Source organism: Platalea leucorodia (assembly GCF_965183815.1).
Source record: "Platalea leucorodia genome assembly, chromosome: Z".
NCBI classification, from domain to species: domain Eukaryota; kingdom Metazoa; phylum Chordata; class Aves; order Pelecaniformes; family Threskiornithidae; genus Platalea; species Platalea leucorodia.
In genome coordinates, this window is record NC_138858.1 from 32,327,470 (window position 1) to 32,343,724 (window position 16,255).

A 16,255-nucleotide genomic window follows, 5' to 3' on the forward strand; every position below is an offset into this window, starting at 1 on the left:
CAAACATTTCACATATGCTTGTGATGAATTTGGATAAAAAACCCAATGTTTCTGACCCAGGCTGCAATCTTTATTTGTAATTTCTTTTAACTTAAATTTTCTTTTGTTTGTGTCTCTCTTGAACCCAGTTTTACTTTCCCCATAAGCTACCTATATTCACAAAGCTTCTGATTCTGCAAGGCATGATGCATCATTAGCTTCTATTGAAGTCAACAGAAGCTGAAGAAACTGCATTTTCTCAGAAGATAGATAAGCTTAGAGGCAACTTATCAAATAATATAATTCACAATCCTTCTGTCTTCCCTGTTGTGATTCCCTCTTTGTGATTTTACAAGTCTTGAGTGTAAATTACTAGTTCTTTTCCAATAGGATTGGTTACAGTTGAAAAGAACATCAAGTAATGTTCTCCTTTTTGTGTCACATCCTTCCCAGTGGCAGGTTTAGTGTTCACCGCATGTGCCTATTAAGCATTAATTCTTTAACTGTATTTTAGTGAAAGAGAGCAATACGGTATGTTCCAGTGCAAGAATTTTAATTCCTACACAAACATATGGCATAGAATTATCTACTTAAAGATGGAACAATCTGATAAGAATTTGGTAGAGTGACATCTGCACAATAAAATAAGATGCTGATCACACTGGAAAAGTAAACGCAGAAGTTTTATACTAACTATTCTGACATAATCAGAAAGCCATTATCATTCCTCCATGGAATGTTAAAATTTAATGACCTAATTTGGTCTTATCACATGCGATATAAATAAAAAATAACCCTATTAAGTATTCAGGGACCCATGCTGAACACAAAACTTTTAAGTGCTATTTTCTAGAAATTTAAAGCACTTACGTATGTTTAATAGGGAATACGGAAAAAATGTTAGGAGAAGAATAAAAATTCTGTGGTCATTTCCATCCTTTACTGAAGAAGTTTACGTATTCTGTTCTGTTCTCTGCATGGTTTAATTTCTCCTGTTGGTCCTGCCATCAAGATATGCAATTTAACATCAGTCTTTACTTTTGGGGAAAAACATGTTAACACAAGGACATAGTTACAGCTTTTGCCTGAATCAAATGAGATTGATGATTCCTTGGGGGCAATATGAAGTATACTCATGTTAGAATGCCAGACTTGAACTTAGAGAAAAAGCTCCTGCAAATCAGAACATAGAGTTGTATTACTTAAACTCATGAAGGTCTGCAAGGAAGCATCACTTCATTTTTGAATGCACACAACTGAACGTCAAGATGGTAGGTCTTCTGTTTTAGGCTTTGCAACTGAGCATTTCACCTCCATCATCAATGCTTCAAAATGGAATGGAAATACCCAGCAATTTGAACACTGCATTGAAATTGAACTCAATTCTGTTTGTAGAGTTGGGGTTCTTAATTAGAACTATTGTAGAATGTAAGCTGTTGTTTTCTTTAATTGAAATATTGGTAGATTTTTAGATATGTAGCAAGCAAGGAAAAGATCTATTAAAAATTATGGAAATGAGTAACAAATTCTGATTCTTTTGCTTTAAGTTGGGTACTACATTAAGTTAGTTCTCTTTGATAGAAATGGTTTAACTATCTGGTTACATAAACAGAAAATTTACTTTTTTAGTGCAAATGTGTAAGGGCAGAGTAGGGCTTGAGTTGATCACAGTATTTCAGTTTTGCAATGCTGAATCTATATAAAATGTATTTAATGTAGAATTAGAATAGTCAATACTATTTCATATTGATCTTTTTTTCTCTTCTTTTAAACCTAATTTTCCCACTTCAATTTACTGTGTCAAACAGCCAGGAAAAATGGCTTTTGCATTTCTTAATGGAAACCTACTGCTGTTCACATTTTTTTTTTTCCCTTTTTTTTCCCGAAGAACATATTTATGAATGTAGAACACATTTATGTACATTTTCTTCTTGACAGTTAATAGATCACAATAGGAAGGCATTTTTCAAGGCATAAATAAAGACTGCATATAGTGATTTCCTTTTACACATCTATATTTACAGCCTTTTTTTGGTGTCGCTGTATAAAACATATAGATGTGGTTTTTTTAAAACCAGAAATACAGTTGGCTGGAATGAGGTTGAATTATCTTTGATTGGTCTTCACTGCCTGCCAGCCTATGAAACTGATACCAGCTTTTTTTATGATAGATTTCAGGCTAGCTGCAAGTGGGGATAGAACATCTCATAGAAATGTATGGAACTGTTGGAAGTTAATACAAAGTTGATGCAGAAATCTCTTTAAGTCTTTGGACATGTTCTGTCTGATTAATAGACTTTTCACAGATTAAAAAGCGACTGGGATATCATACAGGACCATTTGTTTGGTCTTATCAATTCTCTCTCTGCCAAATACAAACCTCCTGTAAAGGCTCCTCAGAGGGAAAGGCAAGTAACACAATGTTCTTTTGCATGAAATGCAAACAAGATATTTCTATGAAGTTAAAGCCTTTAAATTTCAATAGCAATTTTATTTATTTCAGGTGGAATAAATACATTGTTTAAAATGGACTAAAAATCAGTTAAAATATATTTTATGGTTTGTAAGTAAGAACCACAGTAATGTGAAGTCTATGCATAAAGTCTTGTGTCTGTCTGATTAAACCAAATATTGTTAAGGATATGACAGTCAGAAATGCCGTGTTCAGGTTTTTATGCTCACCCAAAATCCTTAGTTAAAAATATTCATATTTAATATCCTAGATGAGCTGATTATAAAGAGGTAAATCTGAATTCCTGATTGTCTTGAAAACATCAAACAGCTACACTTAATGAACTATTTATCCTAAATTTTGGGCTGAATCCACAGGAAGCTAGCCATATTTTTGTTTTGCCTATAAAGCTTCATTACTTTTATTAGACTTTATGCCTACAGAAATTCTTTATCTCCCTGCAGTGTTGTGGGAAAATGTCTCCTATTCGTTTGGCAGAAAAATTCAATAAGCAGCACATCATATTGTCACTCTCTCACAAGCAGAATCCTGATCTTTTGTCGAAACGTAAGGAACAATTGGCTGATAGCAATTCTGATTACTTTAGAAAGTAATTATTGAAAGAAGGCATATAGATCTTAAATGATCCTTTTATCTTCTACAGCCACCCAAAATGAATAATGATAAAATGACACATATTCTTTATTGTATTTTATTTAATAAAAAAAGGAAAAGGAAAAAAACTAAGCACACCGTTTGATAAGAGCAAAGTCATCATAACACTGTGATGCCTTTTGAATCTACTTGCTAGAAATGATCAGCATTTGGTAACATTTTTGGAAAGTTGCCCTTAATGCATCATAAGCCTTGCTAGAGAAGTTTGTAAGCCTCCTGTCTTCACTTACAAAGCCTTTTGCCTGACCCATATTAGAAAAATGTTTTAAAAAGTTTGCCAGTTAGCACACATTTAATTGTATGCAGATTTAAAAATACTAAAGCATAGTAAAGAGGGTTTAGTTTAAGCACACTTGGCATGCCAAGAATCATCCATGACTACTTACTGCTGAGGACAGAACTGTTTTGAACATGCTTCTTCACAACCTCCTAATGCCAAGGAGTTGTGGTATATGATATAAGTGGGTATAAACAAGTTAATAGTGCAGTCACCTAGCCAAGAAAGTAATGATACTTTTATGCTTTGCAACCACACAGATCTCTAGTCGTACAACCTTCCCAGCTTCAGAGGATGGCTGGAGAATCTTGTGTGGATGTATGAGTGTGGGAGAAAGACCATGGATGTATGGGGCTGTCTGTTCTTTTACATAGCTGTACAAGTTTTTGTTCTAAAGTTCTTTTAGTGTCCAGTACTATATAGTAATAATGCTCTGCAATACCAGATTTTTTTCATTCTGTATTTCCTGGGCAGCAAAACACAGTCCCATCTAATGCGTCACAAAGTGAATCTCAGAATAAAATTAGAAAACTTGTTTTTTCAAATATGTGTATTTTTTATTGTCTGTGCAGTCTTTGATGCTACCAGATATTTCTCGGATCAATAATTTGACCATCTAGCCTACTTCTGAATAGGCTAACGGCAAGTCAATGCTTTTATTCCAAGTAATACTAATACTTGGAGATATTAGCTACGTTAGGCTTTTGTAAGACAAAGAGCTAATGGATTGAGAGCAGTCTTGTTATAGACTGGTTTAATAAAATGTATTGAACCAAAGACGTGGCAAGTAATTCTGGTACCTTAGTAAATGATTTTCAGTTTCTTATCTAATAATGAGCCTGTGTGCTCCACACTGAGGTCCGTATACCAGCTTAATATTCATTCTTACCTATTGTAACACTCGGTGATATTTAGTTTGCTCTAACTCTCATTCTCTTTTATGGGCTGATGAACATATAAACCAATTAAATAGATATATCTGATATAGCTGCAGAGTTAGTGTGTTCTGTTTTTACTGTTCTCTGAAAAGCTTGATCACCACTAGAATAGAATTGCTAGATCTTTTTCGGGAAGCTCCTGCCTTATATTAATAGTTGTCAGTGTATGAACCGTGATCACTGCAGCAATATAACCACTTCAGTGAATAGTGAAGTAATGTTTATTTTCCCAGCTCTAGGGTATGGTAAATTATCTGAGGTAAGAGCAATGTTAGTCATCATCTTCTGTCAAGTCCTTCATTTGATTATCATTCTTTTAGAAACCATAAGCTAAAAAGGCCTGTGTTGTCAACATCATTGTTCCTTCATTTCTTTCTTCACTTGAGTGGAAGGAAATTCCATTGCTTTGAATGGTCTCTCGTTTTTTTTCATTAGGAGTTTAAATTGAATACAATCTCTGTTTACACCAAGGCTTTCTGTTTGTCTATCATATTTGTTAGCTGGAAACTCATATTTTCTAGGAATGGGTTCAATTTTCCATGACTATTGGCAGATGTTTCTCTAGAACCTTCAGTGACAATGATGTATTTGTTGATAACCCAGTGCTTGCTAGAAGGGACTTTGCTTCACATCAGTGAGTCTCCTTTTTTTTGTATGAGAGCTTTAGTCAACAGAAACATATTCCATTTCTTCCAAAAATGTCTAGGGGTAGTTTCACCCTATTTTGAATGCATACTTCATGCAATGAATTTTTCTTTGGTTCAGCTACTCTTTCTTCTTTGTGGCAGGTGAAATACATAATGCTGTGCTTCCACTCTTTTGATTCATATTTTTGCAAGTTATATATTTAAGTAATTTTAATAGTTGAGCCCAGTGTTCCAAGATACTAACCGTAAGAGTTGGGTTGTGAGTAGATTTCATTCTTTTAGTGTTGTTATGGTCTTCGTGCTCAGCTTGCCACTTCAGTACCCTGGTAGGAACATCTGAAGGGTTTGGTTCATAGGCCTGCGAGATGGCTTATAGCGAGTGTGTCAGTGTCTGAATAGGAAAACTTTTGATGGGTTTTCCATACAGTTTTTATATATTAGAGGAAAAAGTCATAGAGGGTTCTGCAGTTACTGTCTTACTGACACTTACTGAAGCCTCTCTTCTCAATCTATCAACACAGGATTGTTCTTGGCCACATGGTTTACTTAACAATGACAGAAAATATCCCTTTTGAAGTTTGTTCTAATTGGGTGCTTTTTCTTTGCATTGCTTCTGACAGGATTGCCTTTTTTTTTTTTTTTTCTTTTTTTGAGGGTTGGAGGTGTATTTTTTTGTTTTGCCCTTTTTTTTTTTTTTTTTTTAATATCACAATGCTCCATTGCTTACTTAGTTTGGTTTTAAATAGTAATAGAACATTGCATAGCTACAGTTTCTTCCCCTTCCATCTTTTGTTAAAGGGTAAGCTACATAAATAGAAAGCAGCAGATTATTTGAAATTTCTGGGGTTTTATTACCTTTTAAAGTACATGGTAGGACCATATAATTATTTTTTTCACTAATATTTTTCTACCCTCTTTTTTTTTCTCTCTGTAATAGAATTGGAATGGTAGGAGAGCCTTGGGAAAAAAAAAAAGTTATTTTAAGAACTGAGAAAATCATTCTCTTTTTCTCTGTTCAGTTTAGAAATAAGGTCTGACACCTGGAGCAGGGAACTGAATATCGAATATATTCTAGTCTCAGTTCTGACTGTGGTTTATCAGGAAGAAACATAATATTTGCAAAGCACTCTGAAATTCCTGGAATGAAGGTGTATAGAACTACAGATTTTTTTATTATCTGTTCAAAGGTATATAGGTTTTCTAAATATTATTCTGCTTTGCTGAGCAAAAGTACAAATGAAGTGTCTTTGGGAAGCATAAACTCAATTTAAGAGTCATATTGGCCAAAAAATGATTCAGTAGATTGACAATCTAGAATAAATCTGTTAAGTCTTAATTTTTGTAGTTCTTATTATCTGTGAATTTTCAGTTAAGAATAGCACTTAACAATTGGAGCAGTGAGGTTATTGATATATAAACAAAACAGTTGTTGATTCAGCATACTGTTTGACACAGCATTTACAAAAGCTACAAGATGTACATGAGTGGTGATTTTTGGGCATCTGAGTCTTGAAAAACTGAGCCAAGCTTTTGCAAGAATTTATCATATGCCTTAGAGAAACTTAATGAATATGATGGTGCTTTACATGCTTCACATAAGACTTGGCCACAGCTTTTCCCTCTGATTGGAATTTCATTGTTTTCTTCTCCTTCCCCCAGGCAGAAGTCATTATGTACTGTGATTTACCATTGATAACATTAATTTGCTGGTTTTAACATCCCTTAATACAATGTTCTAGCTGCTAAAAGATGAAACCTGAGAAAAATGTGTCATGGCATCTTGGAACATCTTCAAAATACTTAGAAAAAATTATTTTCTGAACTTTAGAAAGTTATTTATCATTTAATTAATATAAGGGCAAGTCACTACTCCATTTGCTGTGCTGTGCTTCAGAAGCAATATTGAGGAATGCTCAGCAGTTCTAAGGCTTTAAGTGAGTCTTAATAGTTTTTAGTTTTCAACATGATTTGTCTATGAGCATTATCACATGTAAGCGCAACTATAATTTTTAATACTGGCAGCTAGGTGTGGCGCTCTGTAAAATTCAAATTGTTGTGGAAAAAAATGTGTCTATACTCATCTGGTTGTATTGCAGTGAGTCTTCAATTATTGTGAAATCTGAACCTGAATTTAAAAAAGCCTTTTGAAAGTCCTGACAATAATTTGATTTCTGGAATAACTAGCAGTTATTAGTGGTGATACACAGATATATTAATTGTGTCAGAAAACGATTTTAAATAATCCAATAGAGGTAACAGTTTATTTTAGCCACTAAACAATGCTTCAAAATAACAGAAAAAGTTCTTATTCCTCAGCCTCATACCAAGTGTATATCTGTATCTTCCCAGAATGCCCTTTATTCTACAGTATCTGGAGTTCTAATTTGAGGTTTTTCCCAGCTGGTATGTAGGAATACAGTTTTCAAATTGATAACCTATCGATTTTCTTTGCAGTTTATTGGGAATAGAAAAGGAACATTTCTTTACTATGTTTCCTGTTTTACTGAATTCTTACCTACAATATGTTAGAACTATTCCTTTGCTGTAATTAATGAGCTAAGGATATATCTAATTGTTCGCAATTGCTGTACTGCGGTCATTTGTGAATTCCTTTTTTGTGCTTGAGAGTAGTAAACTTTCTGTAAGTATATCTGTGATCATGACTGTGGAATTTGTGTAATCAAGATGAGGAATGACATGGTAATGGGCCTGTATTAGGTATTGCACAGCTACAAGTTATTCTTTATAATGACATATATATATATATACACACACGTATTATTGCACAGAGTGTTTGTTTTCGTACTTCAGGAGATATTTTAGAACTGGTTAATTCTGGTCTGCTGCAGATGGAGATTAATTTTTTTACAACAAATTATAACTTCACAGGGTCAGAATCCTTCCATTTTAAAATAGAGAAATTACAAGACAGTTTAAGTTAAGGGACAGAAGCCTTCATTTTCTGGATCTGAAGAAACTCAGTCCAAAGGTACTAAGAAAGGAAACAATGCAGAGTTAAGAGAAGAATGGAGAAAGGGCAGTTGACACACAGCAGAGAGGTAAAGACTCCAGGCAAAGGGGTTCTGTGTATAGGCATCAGGGATGGACAGAGAAGTGAATGTGAGTGAAAGAGGAGAAAAAATTGGACTAGAAATACAGAGTAAAATCAGATTGAAGAGAAAAAAGTTAATAGCTAATGATTAAATCTTCCAAGGGGTAAGAGTAATGCCAGGAAAGATACCAGTAAAGGATTTACAGTAATAGGACACACAAGGGTAGTATAATTATGGGAATTCAAGGAATTATTTTCAATATATGTTAAAAAAAAAAAGGAAACAACCCCCAAACCAGCAGCAAACCTTAAACAATTGTCTCACAGAAATATCCTTTCAACTGTTTCATTTGCACTCAAAACAGTTGAGCTTTGTTGGCAATGATAGTTTGCACTGCATCAAATGTGGCAGCATGTATTGAAACAATCCTGCCTTTTTTTCCCCATTAAAATTACTGGATAGATAGGTGTCGGAACTTGGTAAGTGAGAATGCTGTCCTGTGCATTAATCTGTTTCTCTGGATGACAACTTGGATTTAGAGTTCAAGACCACCTGTAAAATTGCCAAATGTATGTAAACCCCCTTCTCTCCTCTGGCTGTGCATACAAATATCTTTCTGTGCTCATCTTTACCTGTCTCCACCAAGTTCCTTGGATCATAGACTGATGCCTAGCTTCCATTTTGAATTTCGTCAGTTTTCTCATCTGCACGCCTAACTTGTACTTAATTCAGTGGTCTCTGGATCACATAAATGAAGAAAGAGTGTAATCAAAAAGGCGTAACAGGCAGATAAGATAAAGAAGGACTGAGAGGTGGAACATTTAAGAAAAGATAGGGTTCTTTCAGCTGTGTCCTGTCACACTGTTTCTGTTGCCCAGGTTTCAAAGGAATTGGAGGAAAGCAGCTACATTTTTGCGATGGCATCTGATGCTGATGGAATCAGTTCTACGTAATATAAATTGAGTCTTTTTTTGTGTAGGAATGTGTAGGTGGCATTATGTGTAAGTGTAAAATAAATTGGAAATAGGAATCAAGAAAAAACCCAGATATTTTGTAATTCACTATTTAAATATTGGACTATTTTTAAAATATTGCAGACTATTTGCTTATGCATATATGAATACAAATAATGAATTTATTAGAAATATTTTGTTGTATTATTTACCCAAAACATTGTGGAAAGTGTATAAAAAGAACCTTAAAGAGTAGTGTTTTGAATTTGTATTTTTGTTGTGTGTGACTGGATGTGTCAGGGAAAAGTGAGTGTACTCTCTATGACTTACCAGCAAAAGGCTTGCTTTGTTGAAGCTTGCACAGATGGCTAACTGATATCAAAGGTTTCTGCAACACTGCCTACAAGTTGCCAGAAGGTCAGTGTGAAAATATATCACTTCCTGATTCCATAGCAAAGAACAGTTACTGTTACCAGGATTTATTAAATCCTGTCCTCCTAACAAACACTACCTATCAAACACTTCTACATATAGTCCACAGGAAGCAGTTCCAGTTGCAGCACCTTTATAATGTTGTTTATCAAAATGCATTTTTTACATTGTTTGAACATGATTTGTTTAAAGTATTACAAGAAGAGTGGAATATAGTGGGTGAAGTAGTCAGTTAAGTGCATTTGAAGTTAAGCTGGTAAGAAGAATCTAAATTATTTAAAATGTCTCTCTCTACAATAAATACATCATTGCCACTGTACCATGAAGAAAGCTTTAATCATTATAAGCAGTTAGGAAGGTGCATGAGTGAAAAATAGCTTGAGTAGATAATTTCTAGAGTATGCTTTGTGGATTGGGACTTATATAGCATATAAAGAAGGTTACCAGCCTAATGCTTGCCTTATTCTGCTAATTTGTTAGTTTGTTATATATTTTCTAAAAATCCATTTTCTCTTTACAAAGAAGAGAGCTTTTCATGGTTTCTCTTGACAGTTATTCTCACACATGCTGTTCCACAGGTGTGTAGAAGAAGAGTTTACCTACACTGTGTTGCCACATGAATTAGGTGCCTCTTTTTTTCTGAAATGATTATGTGAAGAAAGGACAAAAATTTAGCCTAATGAAGTACTACCATTCTTTTTCAAATTAATACTTTGGAAGAATTTTAACTAAAGTAGATTTCAGATATAGTGAAAATCACATTTTAATTAACAAAATCCAATATTGAGTGCAAAATGTCTAAAATCCTCCAAATACTGTGTTAAATATTGTAATAGTGTAGTATAACAACTGATGTTTAGGCTGAGAAGATATTTTTGTGGATAAAGACATAATTTCACATCTTAGAAGGTACATCATCAGGTATAATTCATTGAACTAAAAGCGAAAAATGCAAATCACAAAGGCTTGACTCTGAATATACATTTGTGTGCTTAGAAATGTGGTGCTAAGAAATACTCCCCTTCTGCTAGTCAAAAAATAAGATAAATCATCTATTTGCTTTCTGTTGGAGCAAAATACGATACTCTCTATAGAGTGAATATTTTTATGTTAATTTTTAAAATCCAGTGATTCTGTTTGATGAAAGAGTTTAATATTAATGATGGAGTGTTAGAAAGACCCTTAAGGCATTTACTTGATTTTTAATGATATAAAATGTTTTTCAAGAGCTGTTGTTAGGTACTAGGCTAGTACCTAAGATGTTAGCAGGTCAACATGCTGCTGATCAAAACATGAATTCTATGCTTACCTCAGTGAGAGCAATTAGGAGAAAAATGCCCCTATTTTAAAATGTGCTTAAGTATGTGTTTAACTCTAATATGCATAAATCTAAAAGCATGTTGCATTACTTTAAATTTTTCTGAATCAGAGTCCAAAATGGGAAGAATTTAACTTTTTTTTTTTTTTTTTTTTTGGTACAAAAAGAATTATTCTTTTTTGCATTCACAAATAGCAAGTATTTGAAAAAATGCTTTTGGCTGAGTATGTCTCTTCTAGGCAATTTTCTCATATGTCATGGTTTAACCCCAGCCCGCAACTAAGCACCACACAGCTGCTTGCTTGCTCCCCTCATAGTGGGCTGGGGGAGAGAACTGGAAGAGGAAAAATGAGAAAACTCATGGGTTGAGATAAAGACAGTTTAATAAGTAAAGCAAAAGCCATGCACGCGAGTGAGGCAAAACACAGAATTCCTTTACTACTTCCCATTGCCAGGTTTTCAGCCATCTGCAGGAAAGCAGGGCTCCATCACACATAATGGTTACTCGGAAGACAAAACGCTGTAACTCCAAACATCCCCTGCTTCCTTCTCCTTCCCCCAGCTTTACATGCTGAGCATGACGTCATACGGTATGGAGTATCCTTTTGATCAGTTGGGGTCAGCTGTCCCAGCTGTTTCCTCTCCCAACTTCTTGTGCACCCCCAGCCTACTCACTGGAGGGATGGTGTGAGAAGAAGAAAAGGCCTTAACTCTGTGTAAGCACTGCTCAGCAATAACTGAAACATCCCTGTATTACCAACACTGTTTTCAGCACAAATCCAAAACATAGCCCTATACTTGCTACTATGAAGAAAATTAACTCTTTCCCAGCCAATACCAGCACATAATATTACAAATACATTTCTTATTTAGTTATACCAATTAGTTAAAGTTGCTGAAACATTCTTCTTCCAATTCGTTGCTCTAAGGATTTGCAGCTACTAATAAATGTTATTTGAATTGCTTACCTCCAAGCTGTATCTTTATGATACGATAAGTAGTAATAATAATAGTAATGGTGACATTGATTATGTTAATAGTAGTATCAAAGAATTGTGAGAGTTATGTTCCCTTAAGTATTCTGATTGTCATACTAATCTTTGATTGAGGAATGTGTATCAGACTAATTCTACTGCATACAGAAATAATTCTTTCCAATACAAAGGTGGTGATGTTTATCTATGGCGACATCAGCTGTATTTTACAAGATGATCCAACAACTTTGATTTTGCATTTACTTTTAAAAGTATTAAAAGATGCTTCCAAAATTATTGTGATCCATGACAGTATCACTGTGAGCATTTTAGTAGACAATGGCATGTCCCTTTTGAGTCTGTTCCTAGAGGGTTCTTCAACAGAATGACATTTAGTTTTCCTTTAGAGCGAATCTTTCAGTCACTTTTTTGTCTTGGGAGCAGGAAGCCGTATGACTGTTGGCTGCAAGTCAGTCAAATGGGAAATGAAGAAAAAACGTTAAAAACCATCGCCACCACCACCACCAAGAAGAACAAAAAAAATCCTCCAGATTATTTATCAAAGCAACAGATTTTTTTCTTTTTGGCTAATTTTAGGGAATATGAGTAGAAACGGGTTTCAGAACGTATCTGCTGTCATTGTCTGATATGATACTTCCAAATATTTCCACCCTTTGGTGCCTAAGAAGGTTGTCTTCTGTATTTTCAGGCAAGCAGTAATACTGTTGAGAATGATGTTTCTCCATTACTTCTTACTCAGAAGTGTATGTTTTTACAAGTTTCAAAACTTGTAAAAAATTTGATGATATTTCTAATACCTGCCTGTTTTTTTTAAAAATCATTTGCAGTAGTTCTATTAAAATGTGGTGGAAACTGATCGAAGATTACTGAAAGACAGAAATTCTGTGCCTCATTTAGACGTAATTTATTTTGAGTCTTTCAATATATTATTATCATTCCATCATAGAATGCATTTTATTTCTTGTTGTATTTTCTTCTTTGACACTTCAGTCCTGATTTAAATAATTATTTTCTTCAAAACCACTGGAAGTCTTGGTGTCTAACAGCAAAAACAGTAATCCTCTAAATTTTTGCTTTAACAAGCATTTCTAATCGGTGTGTAACAACACGGCTTTAATATGAAAGGATTTTGTGTGTAAATGTAGAGAAAATCCAGCGTTGGTTGTCTTTATGTTACAAATTTAATTTTTAAAAATTAAAAATATTACAGTGGACCATCTATGCACCTTTCCAATATACAGAAGCATCTAATTGGTTTTCTGTTACTGTTCATTGTGATTGATGAAGGACTCTCTGAATGAGACACGCTATTTCAAATAAGGTTAAGTCTTTTACAGAATGTGAGTCTATATACATATATACATGTTGTTTGAAAAAGGAAAATTCTAATAATATTTTGGGTAAAAGCTATCATTAAAGACAGCTGCATAAAATTACAATTTCTATGTTGTATTTTTTTTCCTTCTTTCCATTCTGTCTCCCATTAGAGGGCGGTGTTATGAATATACAATATATTGATGTTGACATACTGAAAGGAAAGCAAGCATTTTTAATACAACTCAGATGCTGTCTTTTCATAGTATATCTTATGATTTTCAAGTGTAAGAAGAGTGGACTAGAAATGATATGTGGAAATAGCAGATAAAGAAATTCGCGTCCAGTACACAGAAAGCTAGCTAGTGGAAAATTTGCATTCAGTCCCTTGTGTGTTTCAACTTTTCTATGATTAAACACCCGCCTTGTTTAAAAGGGGTGATAAAACTAGCTGTAGCAAACCAGAACACCAGGCCATGCGTTTACATGTTTTTTTAAATATATCTCTGTTTACCTGAAAGAAAATACTGTCTCAGTTTTTTCCTTTAAGAGAGTAATTTAGCTATAACACTAAGTTTTTTAAAAGTTTTTCCATTTGAGACTATATGTTTTAGTCAGTCAATTTGCTTTTAATCTGAATAATTGTACTGCATTTACATGACAAGGTTTTGGTAGTGTAGGAGGGCTGCAGCAGTGGCTTCTGTGAGAAGGGATCAGGAGCTGCCCACATGTTGGACAGAGCCAGGTCCAGCTGGCTCCAAAATTCACCTGCCACTGCCCAAAGCTGAGCCCGTCAGTGACTCTGGTAGTGCCTCTGTGATAGCGTATTGAAGAAAGGGTAAAAGACACTGTACAGCAGTTGTGAGAGAGAGGAGTGAGGAAAATGTGAGAGAAATGGCCCTGCAGACACCAGAGTCAGGAGTGAAGTTGGGCCTGGGAAAAAGGAGGGTAAGGGAAGCTGGTTTTAGTTTTGTTCTTATTTCTCACTGTCCTTATCTGTTATTAATTGGCAATAAATTAATTTAATTTCCTCAGGTTGAGTCTGTGATGGTAACTGGTCAGTGATCTCCCTGTTCTTATCTCAACCCATGAGCTTTTTCATCTTATTTTCTCCCCCTGTGCTGCTGAGGAAAGGGAATGAGAGAGCAGGTTGGTGGGCACCTGGCAGCCAGCCAAGGTTAATCCACCACAATAGCTTATGTGCTGTAGGCATATTGATTTACTTATTGGAGTCTCCTAATATTAAGTATTTTTGAGCGTTAGGTACAGTAACTTTAGTCTGAAAATAGTTCCAGCATCTACAGTATCCCAAGTGAAGACTCCTCTGCCTTTTTGTGATCATCATTAAGAGTTTATTCAAATAAATCTAAAATATTCCACTCATATGCATAATTTGTAAAGAAAAACCATGCAAAAATTCTTTGGGGGACTAAAATCAGGGACTAGAGCAAAACTGATGAGGAAAGTACTGCATGAGATTTTAGGGTCTGCACTGCACAGAGGGTCAGATTACATGTTTATAACACACTCTTCTAGACCTTAAACATAATATTCCCCTCTCTTGCTCCTTTCTTCCTCTTTGTAGAAAAGCCTGGGCAAAACTGTAACTTGGTATGGTACCCGTATGCATTTTGTTTTGACGGGTTAAAAGCTAGGACTTTATATGCCTATAAAGACCTTTGGGTCAGGTGGATACTATATGAGTTATCTTTACTGGCATCACAATTTTCTTTTTAAAAATATGTGCAGTCTCTGGATTCAGCATGGTAGTATGCTTAAAACTATCAGGAACAGCTAATAGAGCAAAAACAAATGCTACAGTTTCTTTTTGGTCTTAACCTATAGGAGTTAAACAATGGAGTGTCCATAAGTACCTTTGTGGAATCCTAATGTGTCACATTTGTTCAGGTAGTATCTTCTCTTCAACGATCCTTTCCCCCCGAAGAACTGAGAAAGAGGGAAAAGGGAAAATTTTCATTAGAGTTGGCTTTCACATGTGAGATTTTTATTTTGGATTTTCTTTATTGCAAACTGCAGCATATTCCATTACTTGTCACTTATAAATTCCTGTCTTCTCTTGCAGTGCACTTGTAGGAGAGACATGGTGACAATATCCATGGACATCTTTGTGAGGAAGTTTCAACCAGACAGATACCAGCTGTGGAAACAAGGCAAGGATTTATACACCATTGATCATACGAAACCAACTCCTGAATCAACACCTGAAGTAAAGACCTGGCTACAGAGAAGAAAGAAAATAAAGAACTTTCCCAAGTGGTATTTATGTTTCTTTACTCTGCATTTATTTTTCTTCAACATGACGTAAATTTTTTTTTTTGTTTGTTTCTTTTTTCAACTTTCTCTGATGTTTTACTTGAATTCATTTACTTTAGACAAAGTTTGTTTTTCTGTTTTCTGTATTAAGATGAACTTGGGGACAAGCAAGTCTTTTTCAGAGTGACTATGAAAAATTAATTCAACTTACAAGTCATGTGCATAGCTGAAGTTAATGAGTATGTATCAAAATGCATTCCAGTGTGGTATTTAGAATCTTTCTTTACTAGAGATTATTCCATTAAAATTTTCCAGGTGTGGATGGTTGCCATTGTTTCTAGCTTATCATGAAGTTCTGTGGTAGAATCCCAACAGCTGTGTGAAGTCTCTAGCAATAGTCTTAGCCCTCACTGCCATCTAACTCCAAGGAGGTATCGCTGCCTATCTGGGACACTGTCACAGTGCAGCAGCTGAAACATCTCTGTGTCTACTACAGGTCAATCACAGATCATAATGTGGCATAAGGAAGGCCTAATATCAGTTTTTGGTGCTGACACCACTAAGAAAATTAGAAGAAAAAAGTTTCTCAGCTTGTAACTGAAGCTGTCAAAGCTTTGACCTATTAAAGCAGTTTAATAGCTGAGTCTGTTTTCTTGGAGTGCATCGTGTCTTTTGTTTGCATTGCACAAACATTTTTTGTACAGTAATGGTTTCCTGTCTTACTTAACAGGATCTTTATGGATTTTCTTCTTCATTATTTAATAAAGTTTTACTTAATTTCTAGCTTACGGTGGGAAGTTTTATTGGTATCGACTTACTGCAGAGTGCAGTTTGCTGGGTTAAAGATAATACTGAATTTTTTAAGACCTTTTTCTTCCTTCAAATCATTTTACAATATAGTTACTGTTTTAACTTGCTCTTAAAGTGAATTTCCTCATTTGCTTTGTA

The 16,255-nt window shown here is 34.7% G+C and overlaps 1 protein-coding gene across 1 annotated transcript in view; it reads left to right on the forward strand.

The window, feature by feature from the left end:
* KDM4C (lysine demethylase 4C) overlaps positions 1–16,255 on the forward strand; it is a gene marked incomplete at its 3' end in the record, with an annotated part of 291,227 nt that overhangs the window by 139,377 nt on the left and 135,595 nt on the right. The window contains exon 9 of the mRNA XM_082335703.1: positions 15,117–15,310. Coding sequence (XP_082191829.1) covers positions 15,117–15,310 — 194 coding nt within the window. The remainder of the gene's footprint in view (positions 1–15,116; positions 15,311–16,255) is intronic.